The 20743-nt window shown below is 39.2% G+C and overlaps 1 protein-coding gene across 1 annotated transcript in view; it reads left to right on the top strand.

Moving 5' to 3' along the window:
* The window catches only part of DNAJC1 (DnaJ heat shock protein family (Hsp40) member C1), a 74267-nt gene that overhangs the window by 17435 nt on the left and 36089 nt on the right, over positions 1–20743 (top strand). The window contains exons 2-6 of the mRNA XM_083579782.1: positions 2597–2698; positions 3482–3528; positions 9326–9491; positions 10358–10452; positions 11475–11568. Coding sequence (XP_083435908.1) covers positions 2597–2698; positions 3482–3528; positions 9326–9491; positions 10358–10452; positions 11475–11568 — 504 coding nt within the window. The remainder of the gene's footprint in view (positions 1–2596; positions 2699–3481; positions 3529–9325; positions 9492–10357; positions 10453–11474; positions 11569–20743) is intronic.

The raw sequence follows: 20743 nt of genomic DNA, 5'->3' as shown, positions 1-20743 counted from the left end.
TTTTTACCATTATTTACTGAAAGCCATAAATGAAATTTAGTGTGGTGGTGGTGTTGTTTAAAACCCCCCCAATAATAATCAAAATCTAGAGCCAAAGTTTCAATTTGGCATTGTACATACTCTAAAAAGCTAGATTAGTGGAAACCTCTTCAAGGTCTGGGGTTATATGGAAGCAGTTCATGCCTCATTACTTACAACCATATTTGCCTAGAGTGCAATAATATAATTTAATAAATATGATAATTATTTATCAACAAATAATAGGTAGCAACACAACAATATTCTTACTGTAGAAACCAATTAGCTATTACAGCATTGACCTAACTTTGAGGCTGGTGTAGGCAAATAACTGTTGCCTAAACAAGGCACCATGCTAAACATGAATCTTCACCCTCGCTGCCTTCTCCCTCCTTCTACATCCTCCCCCACCCCTTAGGGTTTAATCACAATTAAGTGACAGATGCTGAACACAATTTGTCCTAGTCTAATTGACTGCAAAGTCATGGTCAATATTGCATTGGCTAACTCAACTCCTCACAGCCATGTCCAAACATAATGAAATTGTGTTAGTGAGACATCTTGCTGAAGCTGGAGGTGGAGGTGCAGACTTCTAGCCCCCAAATTACTTAATTTACATATATAGCATGTTGGGTTTCTGTGTATAAATAAAGCCACTTTCCCCTTCATACTTGCATTCATAATTGTGTCTCCAGAGTGAACTAATTTTGCATCGTTTTCTCCTTTGCTGGATCTGAGGAGTAGACTCTTGAGTGAAAAGATGCACAACGTCTAACTTTAATTTTCTTTAGGTGATACAATTTCAATACCACAATAAGAAAAAAGGCCACACACTTTTGCACAAACAGGGTGTATTAGAATAATCAGAAAGGATGTTGAAATTAATTATCCTAAATATAACCTATATTCCTAAATTCTGTTCTTGTTGTTTTTGGTCAGTTTCTTGATGAAATCTGATGCATGTTTTATCAGAGTGAAATTCCACTGTGTTTAAAAAAGGCTACTCCTCAGTAAGTGTGTTGTGGTTTACAGCTGCAAAATAGATTGGTGATTTCAGCAGGTGCTCATATCTTGCCTGTGAAAATGCAAAGATTTTGCCTTGATGATGATATCCTGAATCTTGTATAGTTAATAGTCTTTTCCTGCCTGCATCCCCTCCCCATTACTCAAAGCAGTGAAAAGGCCACTTCAAATATCATGCTTTTTCTACACAAAAAGCCCTTTGGTGTAAGAAAAAGCATGAGGCCTGCATGGAGACAGTCGTGGGTCAGTTCCATGCCTCTGTTTCAAAGCCTCTGTGTTCTCACAGTACATGTAGCATGCATGTAGCAACACAGAGACGATTCCTCACACATGCAGCACACTCCACCCGATTATCCCCTTCTGGCCTGAAATGTTTTGTGCTGAATTAGGCTTGTGCTGTAAATCTGTAATGAAAACAGTGCTTTGTGCTGAAGGTTTGACAGGCTAATTACAGTGCTGCTTTAATTGTCTTATTTTTGACTTCTTATAGTCTTAGAACCTCTTCCAGATTTGACCCACTACAATAGTTTGTACAGATGTAGTTCTAGAGAGTGATCTATGGGAGAGGATGCAATACCGGCATATACCCTGCTTTATTACTTTAATCCGAGATGAAATATCTCTCTGAAACCAAATCCTCATGCTTAGTTCACTTGACAAGACTTTCACTTTATACCAAGCAGTTTCTTAGGGGTCGTTAGGATACGTTTGTTTGAGGCTAGACTATCGTGGTGGTTATGTAAACGCTCAGCATACATTGCCTTTGACATGTTGGCCATTAAACTAGTTGTTTTCAGGGTATATGTAATGATACTTTGTAATTTAGACACAGCTTTGTTCCTCTAGAGAAGAGGTAGGGATTAACTGTAACATCTTTTTTATGCCGGGTGTTCTTAGAAACTGAATTTACTTACGCATCTGTGCAATTAATACAAAACACTCGAGCTTCATTTTTTAAATAATAATAATAATGAAAGTGAACTGAGATCAGGGCAGTGCCATTGTTTGGTTGCACTTCTGCAGTTTCCTTCTCGTGAAATGCAAGCCGATGCTGCTGTGAGTGAAAGCCCTCTTACGCAGACAAGCAGAAACAAAGGTTGCTTGAATTCTGCAAGAAATTAATAGAGATGTAATTTTAATATTAAGGGCACCACATTAGCTGAGGCCTTGCAACTTGTAAAAATGAGCGCAATAGCTGAAGAAAAAGGGAATATTTTAGAAGATACGCAGATGTATTAATTTTAATTTGTCCTTTTGATCTGTTAATTACCGCTGAAGATTTATTGACTAATTTTAAGGAAGCAAGTGTTTGAAAGTTTCTGGCAAATACTATCTTCTTGTAATGAGCACATGGCAGTGAAAGAAGTTAAGAGGAGAGCAAAATTAGATTGACTGATTGTTCAGTCATGTGGGCCTGGCTCGCTGCATATCCCGGCTGAAGAATGATTGCTCAAATTACATTGCCTCAGGTCCCCGCACTTGGTTGGCTGTCTTCTCAGATCTTAACAAGGTTCTGGGAATTCATTTCTGACAAAGTTTGCTTTGTGTTTTTCAGGATGCTTCATCGGCAGACATTAGGAAAGCGTATCGCAAGCTTTCGCTAATATTGCACCCAGATAAGAATAAAGATGAAAATGCGGAAACCCAGTTTAGACAAGTAAGTGATGCACATACAAGCATTAAAATGTATCATGTGATCATTAAAACCTTGAATAAATATAATGGTGATTGTGGGATATTATTTTTTTGAAATGATTAACCTGGGGAAGTTTGGAAGCTTTTGTTGCCACTTTACTGTGGTCTAATGCTTTCAACTCCTACAGATATTTAAAATGTGTAAAAAAACAACAACCCCACCGTGTGCTGTCAGAAGTTAAACATACTTAGATAATGGGAATGCTTAGGGTTGGGAACAAGACTTTGTGGACTCCTTGACTCTGTTGTTGTTGTTGTTTTAATATAGTGCCACAACCTGCATGTTTTGCATTGCAGTGGAAAAACATTTCATCAAACATGTTAATGTTTAATGTGTATAAAATTAAGCTTTACTCTGTGGGTGTATTTTTCAAAGAAGGCCTAATATGTGGTTTTTCAACAGTTGTTCACTTGGAATTTATTTGGAAATTATAATGAACACTAGTGAAACAGTAGAGCATGCTTTGAAAGTTGGATGGTGCTGCTGCTGATTTGTTTGTATCACAGAATAATTAAATTGCTACTATCTTGAACAGAAAATTACTGAAAACGGGGAAATATTTAGTTTACACAGAATAACCTGAACTGATTCTTTGATTCTAGGAACTGTTCTTCATTCTTACTTTTAAGAGTACAAAAAAGCCCAGTATACGTGCAATATTGTGGCAAAATATTCTGGCTGTTCTGTGCACGGTTGCTGGTGTCTTGCTGTTTTTAGAAAAATAAAAGTATGCTTTCATTCTAGTTGGTGGCCATATATGAGGTTTTAAAGGATGAAGAGAGAAGGCATAGGTGAGTTTATTTTGTATATATTTCAAAGCAGAGGTTTTTTCCCCAGCTAAACTGAGCCAGGCTAGCCATAATTTTATAGGCTCTCTCATATGTGCTAGGTTCTAGCCTATGTTGATAAAAGAACCAGGTGATAACTTTATAATTTGTAATATAAATATGAGCTTTTAGACTGCTAACACATGCTTAGTGCAGCAGTTCATTCCCTTTAATTGTTAAGCTGATCCTCAGATTCTCCAGCTATAGAGTAAGACCTGTGGATTTTCACTGTGGCCAGTGCAAACTGATTGTGGGTTTTGCTGCTTTGCTCAAATCTTTTCAGTCTGAAAAGCCATCTTCCATTTTTCAGGATCTCACCAAAAGTTGTGGACTTGGGTTATTTTCTCCATGGCTACTGTAGCATGTGCTGACTTTAACACACACACACTATATGTGTGTGTGTGTGTGTGTGTGTGTGTGTGTGTGTATATATATATATAAAATCACACACACCTTTAAAAAACTTAAATAATACGACAAAAATAGGAATATTTGAAAAGGCTTTTAGTTATTGCGTATTATTCAGACGCTTTTTTCCTTAAGTACAAAACATAAGTATTCATGTACCTGTGAGAGAAAAAATTTACCAGGCAATTTGCTTGTGCTTGGGTTGCTTTCCAGAGGACTGTTGTATTTTACTTTGGACTTGTGGTTTATTAGGATGCTCACTTTACTGTTAGTGACCCAGATATTTTGGCCAAAGAAAAGAAGGGCTTGCTGCCAGCAAATGAGTTCTGTTTAAAATATCTCTAGGTTTTCAATTCTCTGAGTAGTGATGCTGAAAGTTCTCCAGGAGGTTCTTGGCTTTGTGGAAACCTTGGCATGAGTCCAGGTCTCATAGTAGAGATTATCTACTTTCAGATAATCCTCTGTGTTGAAAGAGCCATGGAACAGTGTTCAGAGGAGTTTTGGAGATTCTGTGTATGGTTTTTACCCTGCCTCCCACTGCAGTCTTTCAGCTTGGAGTCATAGATCAAGGAAGTTTAGGAAGTTTAACAATAGGGGGTCAATGTCTGGTGTCAAATGGTTGCAAAAGGTATGAACTAGTTTAAATGCACCCCCCTACACTCACACTCACACACACTTAATTTTTTTGATAGTGTTTATTTTGCGTGTTCACTGTTCATGGCTTTAATACTAAATAACCTGTGTTTTTGTATGGGTTTATTTTTACACTCCCCCCCCCACAGTACATCTATGTACTTCTACAACCGCATTGACCACTGCCATGAAATTAAATTATTTAGGGATTTCACATAATGTGTATATTGGAAATCATGTAATGAAATTATCTCAGAAACGTGTTTAATTGAATTGGTGCAAGCCTTCATCGCCTTGTGTAAAATGAGGTGCTGTAAACAATGATTTTTTTATGGTTATTCAGCTAAATGCCTAAAAATGGCTCATGATGATCTCTACCATAGGGGCAAGAATGTTCCCTGACAGCAAGTATTCCGTTAAAAAAAATTTTTTAAGCCCAACAAACTCTGCTTTGAGACATCTCTTTCCAGGGCTCTGCCTTTGGGAATTCTTGGCCGCTTGGATTATGGATTCATTTGCAAAAACTACACTAATAACAAATATAAAGGCTATTTCTCTTGCATTAAAATTCTTGTTGCCTCTTGATAAACAGTTATTTTAGGTGGGCTTTCCCTCCCCCCTTCCTTAAACCGTGTGCTTACCAACTAATTACCAAATAATAAATTAGTTTCCCTTGGTTCTTCCTTCAGATTCATGTGCTCCAGGTTTGGTGGTCCCTGACTTTGTTTAACTGTGGGCAGATGCTCAATGGACCATCATCTCCTCCAAGCACTCAAGTTTCTCAGTCTTCCTTAGCAGGTTGTCAAAGCAATTTTCTCAGTATGTAGCAGCTCAACGTAACTCCATCTACGCAGCAGTAAAAAAAGTTTCAAATTTGCTCTTCTTTTTTAAAAGTCTCATATTGAACGTCAAGGCGGTGATTAAAATCAGCATGTTTTGTGCATACACCAGAATTTTCTTTTGGGAAGGGTTTGTTGTTCTGAAGCTGCCCACACAGTACCTCCAAACAGCTGTCCAGCCTCCCCCCAGCTCAGAAGTGATTTGAGTATGTGATGTGAAAGAAGTATAAAGAGGCTGGAGTGAGGGCCGAATTTTTGTTTGAGTTTTCTTTTCAGCTCCTCTTGCGTCAAACCTTCAACCTGCTTTTTGAACTTGGGGGAAGCTAAACAGCAGTTTGAGGATGCTGTTTGTAGCAGGACCCACTGGGCTCTTCTTAAGATTTAATATCCTGCGCTTTGCTATGCTGAGTAGGCAAATGAGCAGGAGATAAAACAATATATGTAGTTTGATATTGGGAGCTACTTTTAATCCAGCTGTATTTACTGTAATATTACAGAATAAATATGTTGTTGCTTGTCTTTAATATGTAGTTGGAAATGGTTTCATTTCCAACAGATTCTTTTCTTCCATTAGATGATAGAAAATATAATCTGAACAGGCTGGTGGTGTTTTTGTTTTTTAAAAAGCAACCCTAATGACAGATCAACAACTTAGCAGTTTTAAAATCATACAGCTTTTCTAATTTAGAAAAGCGTTTTTAAATGCTTGTGGATAGATTACTGGAACCAGTAGTTGGGCATCAAAATAAGTGATCTAACACCAAGGTTGAATCCTATAGTACCTTTTTCATAATGAAGAGGTTTCTACATGTACCATGTGGAAAGTATATGAAGCGAGTACATTTACATTATTATTATTTTTTGGCAACAACAGCAGGATGAAAGGGAGTGTTTTCTCCCCCTTTGAGCTTAGATTTTAAAACCTAATTTCTCTGCAAGTATTAGATGGGAGTGAGTTCCAATGATTTTGCAGAAAGTTCAATTTAAATGTGCGTAGATTCAGAATTTTGAGATTTTAAATAATTTAAGACTCTAAAGATATATGTTTGAAACAAGCCTATAAAAGTTGGGAATTCTGAAGCATTGTGTTAAGCTAGCTAGACTATAGTGGCATTGCAGCATGCTGCATAAAGCTGAATATGGGTGAGCGAAATATATTTCTTTGTCCTCGTACAATTTCATCTTTACAGTTTACTTGAAGCTACAGTTGTGCTGTGGAATAATCAACTAGTTTTGGTGTGTGGTTTTAATACCAAATTTCTGTTTTGAATATGAGAACTTATTTTTGGCTAGCTTTAACAATAATAACAAACACAGTGATCTCAGGTTTTACTTAATATACATATCACAATAATAGTTATCTGATTGACGTGTGTGCATTATAGACCTAGCTCTATGTTGCCCATATTTTGGAAGTGAGCAAAATCAGAGCATGAATAAGATGCAAAGAGGACATAAAGGCAGACTGCTTTGTGATTTCCTTATTTGCTTAATTCTTATGCATGCCTCTGAAAGTCCATCGTAGGTGATAAATTGATTTCTCCAAATAAGTACTTTAATGAATCATCTGTATGCTTCCTAATTAACTAATTTGCTAAATGTGAAAAACAAGATTTAAAATTATCAGAGGATTCTGAGTAACTTAAGGATCATTGTTCATATGCGGTGCTAAAAATTAAACAGACGTCTTAATTTTTAAATACAGTGCTCAATTACTATAGAAAGGAGTGATTTATTTTTTGACAGTATATATTCTAAAAAGTGGGTTATAATAGAAGCTATCTTCCCTTAAAATGGCCAGTCGTGTGAGCCATAATGTTCATTGATAGTAAAATCAATAGAGCATTGATTCTGGAACTAAATCCTTGGAGACTTTTGTTCAGAATAGCAGACGTAGCCTGGTAAATACAGAGTGTGTTTAGTGCATGAAATTTTCATGTGTCAGATCTAGACGCGTATAGAACAGATTTTTAATATATTGTGAATTTAAGTGTGGATTATCAAGGTCTGTGATAGTTCCAGAAGATAAATATTTAGCATTTCACCCCCTTATTAGTCCATAACCTTTAATGTTTTTCCCCCCCATTCACTCACTGTTTGGTAGCAGTGATGAGGAGATGTTTTCAGTTTTAGTTTCAATAGTTTTAAAGGGAAAAAAATATATTTCATGCAAGCACAATATATATTATGTATTTTAAAATTTTATTCTATGTTCACCATTTTTACTTCTTACTTATGTTCACATTTTAAATTACTGATGCATTCTGAAAAACCCCATGGTATTGAAATAGCTGGTTTTCTTCTTCTTTTTGTTGCTCGCACTAAAACAATTTTTCTAGGACATTTGAGACCCCCCCCTTCCCCTTTTTGGAGAGGAAAAACAGACATACTCCTATCATTATAGGCATGGCTTAAACACTTTTAATCTTTTATAGTGATGGCTTAAACTAGACCCTAATAAATATGTATTGTTTCTGTTTTTATATTGCACATAACAACCGACAGAGGTGGCAAAGTTATGTAATATTTAGCCTGCTAATATTCAGCAATGCAAATTAGCAGACTGTTTTGCTCTGACCAACAAATAATTAACCATTTGTTTAGAACAAATGAATCAGAGGGCATCTTAATTTTTTTCAATGAAATCTACTTTATACAAAGATGTAGGGCTTTTTTTTAAAAAAAAGACAATTTTTAAAAAAAGAAATTATTCATTAATCTATCTCCAAGGTATCAATTTAATAACTATCAAAGTAGCTACTGCAGTTGTTGCATTTAAATTGATTTACACGTCAAGGCTGGCAGTTTAGCAGCTGCGCTATTATTCCGATCGGTCAATTTACTTGAGAAAAACCTACTACTGAGTCCTACTGACCTGCATGACAATATAGGCCCTATTTCTATTCCTGTAATTAGGCCTGCGACTAACTCAGAATATTTTTAATTAAAATATTTTGGTCAATGTGTTGCACCAAATTAGGCTTTTCAGTGCCGATTTAATTCTGGAAATAGCGTGATTAGAATATTCAATGAGTCGTGCTCCATTTAGGATTAATTTTAACATACAGTATTTTAAATGCCTCAATTCTAAATCTTCCTAATAATAGGCTTGTCAGGTTTCTATACTAAAAGTTATCTACTTCAGTGGTTTATGCAGTTAAGAGTTGCGTGTGCGTAAATGATCAGTAGTAGAACTGATTTCAGGAATAATAAATGTAGAAAGAATTTATTTCTAACAAATGGCTTTTTATATGAAACATGCACACAAAGAAGGCAGAAAAGTCGCTAGAATAAAATGCAAACTTAGCAGCCTATAATGTTTTAAATTTCATTCCTTTAAAGAAAATGCCAATCACTTGTACATTGCAAGTCATTTCTAAATTAGTTTTCATGTCAAAGGAAAAAAGTTTAATAACGTTACACCTCTGTTCAACAGGAACGAGGTTGTTTTTCCCCATATTTTTCTAAATTAAGGAGTCAAAGCTAGCAAATGGATTTGGTGGTTGTTGCTTCCCACTTAAAACCATCCCTTTGTAATTCTTTTATTCTGGGAACATGACCAATGATTGACAGGTAGGTTGAACATATGGTTCATTGTAGAGTAAAAACATTTCTCAAGTGAATCAATTGGGGGTGCTGTTAGAACAGTAGAGCTACCCTTTTTATGCAGTCACTGAAGAAGATTCTGTTTACCAGGAGCCCAGATTAAAATGTTGTTGTTGCTGCAGCTGCTGATGCGGGAGTTTAATATTTTTGAAAAGTGGATGAGTAAAACAGAATTTCCATACTTTTCTCTCTCTCTCTTTCTCTCTCTCTCTTAAAAAAGCAAATAGGTTCATTTTAAATGCCTCATGAAAGCTTGTTTGTTTTTGCCACTGTAGGTATGATGATATTCTGATCAATGGGCTACCAGATTGGCGACAGCCTGTATTTTACTACAGACGAGTGAGGAAAATGAGCAATGCAGAGTTGGCATTGCTGTTGTTCATTATCCTCACAGTGGGCCATTATGCTGTGGTTTGGTCAATCTACCTGGAAAAACAACTGGTAAGCATCGGAAATAAGTTTTATTTAAAATCGCTGCAAAAGTGTTCATCACACCCACACCCTCTAAATTAGTTTCCTAGTAATTACAGACGGACAAGCATTCCTCACTTGAATCCAATAACTGAGTATGAACCCCTCGGCCAAAAAAAAAAAAAAAAAAAAAAGCCTTTTAAATGATCTGCAACGTTTAACAATAAAACGCAAATCATTTCGCTTTCTGTATTGGTGACTTTCAGGGATCTTTTTACCTAACCCTCCTGGCAAATTGCACAAATGCAGGTTTTGGGGGTTCTTCTCCCCCTCCCCAGCTTCCATTCTTGATGTTTGAAATTCATACTAGCCTGGGCTTTTAATGTCTTAATGGAGGGTCCCTTCCCAACGCCCAAATTGAAGTGTCTTTCAAATGTGATAAATGTTCCAGGGTTAGAATGGTAAAATGACAGAAGCAAAAGAAATGTTTTAAATGTTGCTTCCTTCTTGTCTGCCAGAAAGCAAAAGAGCAATGATTATTTACATGCAAAATTTGAACTTTAGCATCTGTTTGTTTGATTTTGTGTTTTCAGAGCTACCGTATTAAAGTTGTCATATGAGGAAAGAAGTTAATTTTTTTAAAAAATAAGAGAAACTTTGATTGCTGTAGATATTTGCGTGACTGGGAGAGCTGGACTTCATGTGTGCTTAAGTAGTGGAGATGCCATGGCAACAGTTATTGTTAGATGATTTTACTTAATCATGTAGCTCCCCCCCCCTTGCATTTGCATAAATGCTGTTCTGTTCTGCTCTTAATTGGAGAATCTTCCTAACAATTGCAGAGCACATGTTTCTGATAACCTCTAACAGTCCCCCCCCCCTCCTCTCTGTATTAGGATGAGCTGCTTAGCAGGAAAAAAAAAGAGAAGAGGAAGAAGGCAGGAGGGAAGAATATGGAAGAAGCGAAACTTGGTGTAGACAAGAATGAAAGGTGGGGAAGGAAGCGCTGAAATAGTTCTTGCCAGGCAGGCACATAAAAGTAGCAACTTCTGAATGTTTTGACACTTGGAAAAGAAGCTTTGCAGTGTTTGTTTAAAAAAACACACAAAAAAATAACTTTAGCAATTGCCATTAGTTCTAATAATTTTTGAGACATAGCTGTGGGTTGATTGTATGAAATTAATACATTATTGGGGGCAGGGGGGAAACCAGCAGAAAGTGTGGGAACTTCTGCTAATTTAAATTTGGTAGTTTTTCACTTTAAGGGGAGGAATCAACTGCAAGGAGTTTATTGCATGCAGGATATTCAATGGGATCTTAATTTTCCAGACATATCTGCTGTTAAGGGTAGCGTAGGTTATAAGCTGGCACTGTTTGGCCTTAGAAGCAAAAAAGACATTAGGAAAATGTTCTCAATCCTGTGATACAGTGCCCCCCCCCCTTTAAAGCCAAGAAACAACATGGGGGGAAATAGTGACATTCAGAATACTCCGAAAGATACCACCATTCCTTCTATTGATTCATAGAAAGAAATAAAGGGTTTAAATAGTTCACACAGCAGGGGCATGAACTGGATCAATGCAGGATGGAGAGCACAGACCATTTTGCCTGTCTTCAGTTCTGATGACATCAGTGAGTAATGCTTCAGTGAACTGCAAATGACATTAATTTTTATGTATTGGTTTGTTTATGCTACAGACTTCATATCTGGTTGTCAGCGCTTGTGACTGGTTTGGTGGTAGTTTCTCTCCCCCCGCCCCCCGTACTGAAGCCGTCAAAAAGTCTGAGGGGTTTATTCTGTGAGGTGCAGGCAAGCCCAATGTTTAGGAAGGCCCTCTGAATATATTTGTTTTATTGATTACGTTCTACATGGAAATATTTACATGGTTCCCATAGTGGGATGCTACTTTCTTTAGCCCTCATGTTCCTAGTTGGAGGCTTTCATCGCAGTGTATGCAAGAAGACATATACACATAAATTACTGAATTATTATTATTATTATTATTTCTATAGGTTGCTAGAGAAGCCACAGTGGCAGGACCTTCTTCCATGCAAGCTGGGAATATGGTTCTGTTTGACAGTAAAAGCACTGCCTCAGCTATTTCAGGTAAAAATGCAGAGTTGTGTGTTTCCTTTTGTTTCCTTTTGTAGTTTTGGAAACGGTTCCACTTTTCCTTTAATTCTCCCACAGAACAGCATTTGGTTTTATTTTTAGGAGTCTTCTGCCTTTGGCCAAGTAACTATTTTGAGCCTAGAGAATGTTTCATAGTTGTAAAAACAGTGGAGCCCCAATGGTTCCCATATAGGAATGATAAACACTGAATCATTGAGAGCTCGGCTAAATAAATGGAAAAGGAGGGGGAAGCGTCACTCCTAAAATGAGACTTCTGAATCAGCAGCAGTGTGTTGAAAGACTTGCCATGTATATTGGACCCTAAAGCATTAAAATATGAGTAATTGCTCATATTTTATAGCATTGGTATATGAGTAATAAAAATACATAAATGTGAGCAGTAATAATTCAGGTTTCAAAAAGGTGGGAAAGCAAAGTATTATTTAAAAAGAGCGCATTTATTGTCATTACTCTGGTTTTTCTTCTTCTTCCTCTTTACCAGAGTACAAATTTAATAAATTATTTGAATGTCTTAATGCCTCAAACTGTACATTATCCCTGAGTTAGCTAGATGTTCAGAACCTAATTTAGCATAGTCTGCTGAAGTGTGTCTGTGTGTGTTCCTAATACTTATAATTGGTTCTTGGCCAGTGTTATAAAACAGTACTGTACAGTATTACAAGATTGGTGCATTTGTGGTCAATTTATTAAGAAATTTATTAAATTTGGTTGAGGTGAGAAAGCAACACTTCTGTTGCCTAAGGTATCATTGTACAAGATCTCCTTTAATAGCTTATTAAGGCATTTTAATTTTACACACACTTCTCTGTATTTGGTATAGACCATGCAGAGCAAGACAGGTTAAGCGTCAAATCTGCCCATCATTAGCAACCTATTAACCCAGACCTTGATACTGTGCCGCTATCTACATGGATAACAGAGCTCTTACAGGCTGTGCTAGTGCTGGCAGATTTAAATTAAAAGCTAAGAGGACAAAGCAAAGCAGTAGAGGAGAAAGTTTTTAGCCACTAAATCTCCCATGTATGCAATGGATAGTTTAGAGCAAAGCCTCCAGAGAGATGGAGGACTTGGTGGATCAAGTCCATTCATCCCTTTGCTAGATAGACAAGCTCATGAAGAAACTGCTGGTTCCTGGTAGGGCTTGAAACAGCTATGTCTAGTTGGAAAGCCCCTCTTGTCTCCTGCTCCTGATTCTGTGAGCAAGTGAGAACAGGCTCTTTGATTGGTCCATGATGCATATCTTCTAGCTGGGGATTCTATTTTGACTTGTCTGCAATTGAGAAAAAGTGTTGATAAGCACCACCACAATGTTGGCCTTCTAGTGTTGCCTTCCAGTATAGATCATAATGGGGATGTGTTGCAGAGACTGCTTAGTGGATAAGGAAGTTTGGTTAGAGGAGTATGGCAAGCTTCGGGGCCTGCATGGTGCAGGTTGAGGTGCGTGTGAAAACCATTTTTGTACTGGCTCTCTGGGTCCAACATCAGGAGTTTGGAATTCTGGATCTCTTAAATTCCTCCTTGCCCTTAGTGCTGGTAAATGCAAGACCGGTGAGTAGATAATTTTGCCTCCAACCTACTTGGATGAGATAAGTAGACCTATACTAGCCTAACTTGTGTCCATGATCAACTTTGGCCAGAGAGATATGAGGTAGGGATGGTCACAATGCATTTTGCCTACTCTACCTTGTACTGGTAGACTGGTCTTGATTGGTTGCCCTGGTGTTGGATACCAGGGACTAATTTGGGATATTTCCGGCTATGTAGCACTCTTTTAGCTGGTGCGATCATCTTGAGATTGCTGTTTGAGATGCCCTGAGAATTGTACTGGGTCACTCCAGTATACATGCTCAGACCTCCTTGTCTGGTGCAGTTCATGACACTTTGTTGCAGTTGTGGAGCTATGCCAGTTTGTATTGGGCCTTGCACATGTAGAACATCATGTGCTGGATTTGCTGTTCTAAGCTGGACAAGAATCTGTTGACTGGGGTAGTAAGGATGGTCTACATTTGAAATGTTATGGATTCTTCAGGTTTACAGAATCAGAATGCAGCAAAGGAAGTAATGAGAAATTCTGGAGAGAGGCCACATCTTGGTCATTATATGGCATAACTGTGCACTGGTATGATCCCCCCCCCAAGTACCCTCTCTTTCTCTTTTCCTCCCCCGTCCCAGATCTCAGCTCTATAATTTGCTGAAGAGCTGGGATACATGGTACTTTGCAACCTGCTGCATTAGATGAATATATCTTGCTAAGTTCTCCTAGTCGATGTGTAGGCTCTTAGGCTCTGATGGATGGTGATGCAACTTGAGTTTTCCATGACAGTTTTGCACGATTCTTTCCTGGCAGACTTGCTCATGTATTTCCCAATTACCACAGTAAGATACTGCTGTTCAGTCAGAATCTATATGAGAAATGTTGAAAACAGCCTCTTCTCTAGTAGCTTGTTTGCATTTGATTTGGGTTCCCTCAGCGATGTTGATGGTGCTGAGAGTTGTGGAGGCTGTTGCATGCTGTTTGGACTCATGGGGAATACCAGTCTGACCAGACAGTGGTCATCTGGTTAGAAACATAAGTGCCTTGTTGAAAGAAGTTTCCTCCTGCTTAAAGGATAAGGTGGAAAATTGGAAATGTGAGTTCAGCTTTGTGGGAACAGGCGCATGATGATGTTTAAATACTGTTCAGTGTTGATATGAATAAATGGTAGTCATTTGCAGCCTTAGGAATAGGTGTCATCAGTATGCTAGTGTCACCCATCTCTTACTTTCCTGCAACTCAGTTCTGCCCTTAGCCAGTGCAGGAGGTGATAGTTGGGTGGAGGAGGATGAATTCACTAGGCCCAATGCAAGGTGTGAGTTAAAGCCTTTTGAAGCCCTTTATGGCCTGAGACATTCCCACCTTAAGAGCTAACTCCCTCTGTACCAGCCCCTGAACCACTTGCATTTGGCAAGCCGGGTCTTGCTCCATATATTCTTATAACATGAGATTAGGACATCTACTGCTAGGAGCAGGACCTTAATAGTAGTGGCCACAAGGTTATAGAATACCTTTTTGTTGAAGTTAAAGGATTTTCCCTCCTCCATCTCCACATTTTGATTTTTTGAGGGGGAAATGTATTGATCACTATTTTGATTTTTTTTAAAGACCTCTTTATTTTGGCAAATCTGCTTGATTTGACTTTTGTCAAGGAGAGAGTGGATTTGTTATTGAAGAAAATTTTTAAAAATTATTACAGTGGTACCTCGTGTTACGTACCACCCCCCTTATGAATGCTGCGGGTTACACACTCCGGTAACCCGGAAGTATATGCCCCTTGTTGCGACCTTTGCCCTGGGATGCGAGCGGAAGTTGCGCTCCAGTGGTGTGGCAGCAGCGGGAGCCGCCATTAGAGAAAGCGCACCTAATGTTAGGAGCGGTTTCCTGTTACGAACGGACCTCTGTAACGGATTAAGTATGTAACACGAGGTACCACTGTACAGCGTTTTGTTTTTACCTGTATTAAGCTTCTTCCAGCACAGCAAAAGAAGCAGTTCGCTGTTTGTTTAAGACAGTAAAATTCGCAATGGTGAGAGAGGTTGGAGTGTATTTTTTTCCATTGATTGGGAGGATGTTTGTTACTCCCTATGCCTGATGGAAGCAGAATAAGGAGGGAAACTACATTCTGCAGCAGAGAAAGCTTTCAAAGGCTAAACCCCACGCAGAGAGTTTTTGTAGTTTATCCTCAAGGTTACAAAGGCAGCGATGATAGCAGCAAGATTCCAGTCTTCAACATGAGGAGCAGGCTGTTGTAGCCAATGTTGTAGATAAAGGGGGCTCCTAGCAGCTAAAGCCGTGTGCTCCCAAGAAATCAGTCATGCACTGGGGCAAAGCACAAAATAACAAGCGTTATTTACCATGCCTAAGCTCACCCCTCATTAAAGCACATTTGTGTGGGTTGAGGAGAGCAAGGTTACTTCCTTCCTTCAAAGTTCTAAGCAGCTGAATTGGTTTTCTTCTGACTGTTAAAGGACAGAGATGATTCTTTGTTCTTGAAACCAAGCAATGAGTTTCCTCCCTCCCCTGCCTCCCCCTGTCCAATTAAAACTATGTTTTGACTGTGATTTGGTTCTAGAGGTCTCCTGCAAGAGTGGAAGTTGCCTCTGCTTGTTCATGGGTGATGTTTTCTCCTTCAAGACCCATCATGCCACTTCATGCCATTCTGAAAGGCTTCTCTGGAATGGCTTTTGCATGCATGGGGGGCTGTGTGGGGAGGACCAACATGCAGGGCTGAAGCAGAATTGGGCGTTGGTAACAGTGGTAACAGTCACCCACACCCACCCCTTGTGTTTGCGCAGAAGCGCTTTCCATTTAACTCAGGATTGTTGTCTTTTTGGGGGGAAGGTCTTTGGATCCAATCCTCTATCTTGTTTAATATAACATAAAAGAAATGTGAGTGGCGGGATATCCATTTACATGAATCACGTTGCAAAGCTGCTACCCGCATCTGATTGTCATTTATCCAACCGCACGTTTTTCATTGCTCCTGCCCCTTTTCTTTCCCCCCTAACTGGGGGTTGCGGGGGGTGGGGTCGGGGGAGGAAGGAGGAATACACGAAGGCACTTAAAATAATTAAGGTAGTTCTTTACTTGAGAAAACTGCTTTGTATGCATGTCCACAGGTTAGCCATTGTCATTTTTACTGTTCTCTGCTATGCCAGCTGTTCTCTGTTCTCTAGAGTTGGAAGAAAAATGGTGTGCAGGTTTCAGAGCATAATTTTTTGAGAGCTTTATTTTTAATTATTTTGTGGAGGATGGGGAGGAGGTAGATTAAGATGGATTTCTGATGCGCAGGGAACTGATGTGTACGTTTAACAAGTGGGGGGCAGCTGAAGTGCCATTTAGGCAGGCTTCCAAATCTTTGCCTCTCAAGTGAAGGCGTCTGCAAGTCTTCCTTGCACTGGGATCTCGGGAGGGCATCTCAGGTGCACTGATCTCTCTGCGCATGAGATTTGCAAATAGTGGCACTGGAGGTCTTTCTCTGCAACCTTTCTTTTGTTTAATTTAGATGCTGAGGTTTGAACCTGGAACAGGGGTAGGCAACCTAAGGTCTGTGGGCCGGATGCGGCCCAATCGCCTTCTAAATCTGGCCCGCGGACGGTCCGGGAATCAGTCTGTTTTTACATGAGTAGAATGTGTCCTTTTATTTAAAATGCATCTCTGGGTTATTTATGGGGCATAGGAATTTGTTCATTATTTTTTTTCCAAAATATAGTCCGGCCCACCACATGCTCTGAGGGACGGTGGACCGGCCCAGGGCTGAAAAAGGTTGCTGACCCCTGACCTGGAAGCATTTCCTGGCAAAGCTCTGCTATGAATCTCTGGCCTCTAGAACAGAAGTGGCCAACCTTTGGCCCTCCAGGTGGTGCTGAACTACAGCTCCCATCATGCTTAGCCTTTAGCCATGGTGGCGGGAGCTCATGTGAGTTGGAGTCCCAGCAATCTCTGAAGAGCCAAAGGTGCAGGAACTTGGTGCAGGGAAATGACGTTTTCTTGCTCTGTGATGTATTGATCAGCTGTCCTGCCATGTCCTGTATAGAATCCCCTCAGATAATTTGGATGGCCTTCTATAGGCTAAAGCTACATCGGGGTGGGGGGTGGGGAGAGGAGGTTGGCCTAGCATTCCAAAAGTGTATGCTCTCAATTTTAGTTAATTACAAAAACTGCCTAGATAGCTGACCCAAGGAAGCCAAGCAGGGCAAAGGGAGCAAAAGGCTATTTGCAAGGCTGAAGTTGTAAAATTCCCCGCCCGCCCCCCCTCATCCTCAGATTTGGTGCTTAGGCATAGTCTATTCATAAAGCACCACTAGCTTTACTGTCCATTGAGAAACTGGCAAGCACACTGCAACACATGAGGGGACTTGCAGAGAATTCTTCTGCTGTGCTTTCCAAAAGAGAATTTCCAAGGCACTTTTCCAGCCTGAGCTTTCCTTCTCCGCCCTGCATTGCTACAGTGTCTGAGGAGAAGTGGGAAGAATTCAGCATCACACACTTCAGAATCTTCTGTCAGTGCAAGCATTCCAGCTTGCCACACAGAATGACCCCCCTCTCCACCCCCCCAGTGTGGTTCCAGGAGTTCTCATGCCTCCCAACCAATTTTGGGGCACACAGAGGAGAAGGAGAGGGGGAAGCCCCGCTGTCCAACTGGAAGTCTTACTCAGGGCTTTTGCAGATGGGACTTATCTGTTGAATCTCAGCCTCTGTTTTGTTGGGAGGGGAGGAACGCTTTTTTGACCTTAGTGTCCCTCCTTTGAAGCACCAGTGAAATATCAAGTCCTGCTAAAAACCTGGTACTGTAAAATAAGTTATAGGAAAACGACAAGCTGTTCTGTTGCTGTGTGAGACAAGAGTAATACTGCCACATGTTGAGAAGTGAAAATTGTTTGTGAACAACTGAAAAATGTGCATAGTGTTGAGATGGGTTTTATCCTTTTGTGTGCTTTTTAAAATAATAAATCTGTATTAAAAATGCAAATTGATAACAGGTTCTTGATCTCCCCCTTTTAATTGGGGTAGAAAGTAATTTTTTAAAAAAAATCAGAACAGTTCATTTTGAAAGCAATATATGGGTGATAGAATTGACTTCTACTTCCTGCAGATTTTATACGAAACCATTAAACATTAACTTGAATCCCATAATGCAGAGTTAGTGTTATTGCTCACAAAGGCTGCAGTCCTTAGCACTTCAAAGCAAGGGCCATTGACTTCATTGGGGCTTGTTTCCAAATAAGCCCAGTTAAAACTGGGTTGAAAGTCCATTAAAGAGCCTGGTGAACCAGAAGTGGACTTGTTTAAAGGAAACCAGTGCAAGCTGAGAATCTAAAACAGAACACAGCTGTTAGTTAGAATGAAATCTGTAATTAACTATCCGTGAGTGTAGTTGCTTCACTAAGAGATGCTCGTTGCTTCACTAAAACGAATGTTAAAACTGTGTCTTCCAAGCATGGGTCAGAGGGAGTGACTTTAAAAACTTGGATTTCTGAAGTACTATTGTTTTCCCTTTTTCTTTGGAAGAAGTCTTCATTTGCAAAATGCAAGCTTGCATTCACTTTGCATCAAATTTCTGGGTGCCAGCAAAGCTCTACTATGCATCTTTTATTTGGGTTACTACAGTAATGAAGCAGGAAAATTGCTACCTGGTTTCTACAAAAATGATAGGCCTTTAAAAGAAAATGAAGCTGTTGCATTACCTGCAGATCTTCAGCAGTGAGGTCTAGTGAAGACTTGGGGGGAATATACACCAGGAATTTCTTCAAAATTCCCAGTAAAATGAATGGGAGCAATGAAAGAGCATGGCTGTGTAATTCCTGGAGCCAGCGCAGAGTAATTTCCTGGTGGATTTGTGTTGGTAGAAGGCAGTTGCTTCCACTTTATGAAGAGCTGTATAGAATATATAAATATAGCACAGTGTGCTTCCCAAAGCTGTTTCTAATGGTTTTAATTTATAGTTTCACACAATTCTTAGCTGCCTTACAGAAAGGCAGGGTATCCATTCTCTTATAAATTAAAGGATGGAGGTGGGAGAGGTTGGTTTTTGTTTTGTTTTTTAAAAAAGAATAGAACACAATGCACACACCCAAAAAACTCAGGCTTGTATTCGCTAACAGGGAGGACTGGGTTAAACACCCTCAGTTGATTCCATGTAAACCTGAATACATTAATTATTCTTACGCATTTACTAGCTGGATGCTGTTCAAGTCAATGACCTGTAGGTGTTCTAATTTCATGACAACATTGTAATTACTTGGGAAAAACATTAATTCTGGAGATACTCGCCACTGTTCTGGAACAGTTTGCTGTTCTTGTTGTTGCATTTTTCTTTTTTAAAAAAGGAACAGTCCAGTTAGCCAGCAGTCAGATTGTTGGTTTTGTTTTGTTTTAAAAAAAGAATCTTAAAAAGCTGTTTAAAATGCCTGCGTTTTGCATCCTTAGCCATCTATTTGTGTGTTTCGTTTTAATTTACGCCTCTCTTCCTATTGTGATTTAAGGCAGATGGGAGGATTATATCTAAGAAACACATCGAAGGAGGGGCCCCTCAATCATTACTGTATACTCAAGTAAACAGGGCTATTTTGCAGGGAATGAATTGTATTTGAGTTTTGTTATTTATTTATTTTTGCAGACCAGTAACCTGAGTTCTGCACTGTGTGAGACAAACCTTTCTACCTTCTGTCTCGCTCAGTGCAGAACTAAGAATCTGGGGGATTTTATGAAGGGCAGATAATAGTTTTGCTTGAAGTTTGGGTGGTCAACAAGGAATATTGTCAAAGTTGTCACTGGCAGCCTGTGGACCAGAATTGCTTCAGAGGCTAAATCCAAATTTTAATCAAGACTTAGAGGTCATACTTTTTTGTCCATCGCTAAATAACACAAAATGGTTTTAAAAGATCAAAATATTACGTATCCGGTTTTATTTTGCATTTAATACCTTTCCTTTGGCATTGGTTAGAAGTAGAACCTGGGAGACAAGAGTTCAGAGGTCACTGGCTGACCTTGAGCCAGTCACTGTCTCTAACCCCAACCTACCTCACAGGGTTGTTGTGAGGATAAAATAGGAAAGGAACAACCCCCACTTTGAGCTCCTTGGAAGAAAAGTGGTATATAAATGAAGTGAAAAAATAACAATAAATAAAAATTACAGAGCTTGATCATCCATGAAAGAGCCAAGCAGTGCAACAAAGTTTATTTATTGGTTTATTTATTTCAGTTATACCCCACCTTTTTCTCCAAGGAGCTCAGTGTGGTGTATACACAGTGTTAGAAACTGAGATATGAAAGCTAGGAGCTAAATGGCAGATTAAACCTAGCTTATGGGCACTGCAACGGAGGGTCTAGGCACGGTTTTTTAATAACAAGAACAGAAAGCTGAAAATGAATGAACTGCAGCTAAAATATTGTGTTCATTTTTCACATGGTCTAGTCCTTCCCCTGCCCTCCCCCCTAATATTCTTAAGAGGGTCTCTTCTCCAGTCTTCAGAGAGTAGCTGGAAGTGGGGAGGCAGAAAAAGCTCCTCCTTTCATTCCAGTAGTGGCAGTTTTAATCTGAAATCATAGGCACAGTACTGAGTCCAGAGCTCAGAAACTGCTCGCATTAATGAAATTCCCAGTCGCAAA

This window comes from Podarcis filfolensis, assembly GCF_964270895.1.
Source record: "Podarcis filfolensis genome assembly, chromosome: 12".
Classification (NCBI taxonomy): domain Eukaryota; kingdom Metazoa; phylum Chordata; class Lepidosauria; order Squamata; family Lacertidae; genus Podarcis; species Podarcis filfolensis.
This window is presented reverse-complemented; position numbering and strand designations above follow the sequence as displayed.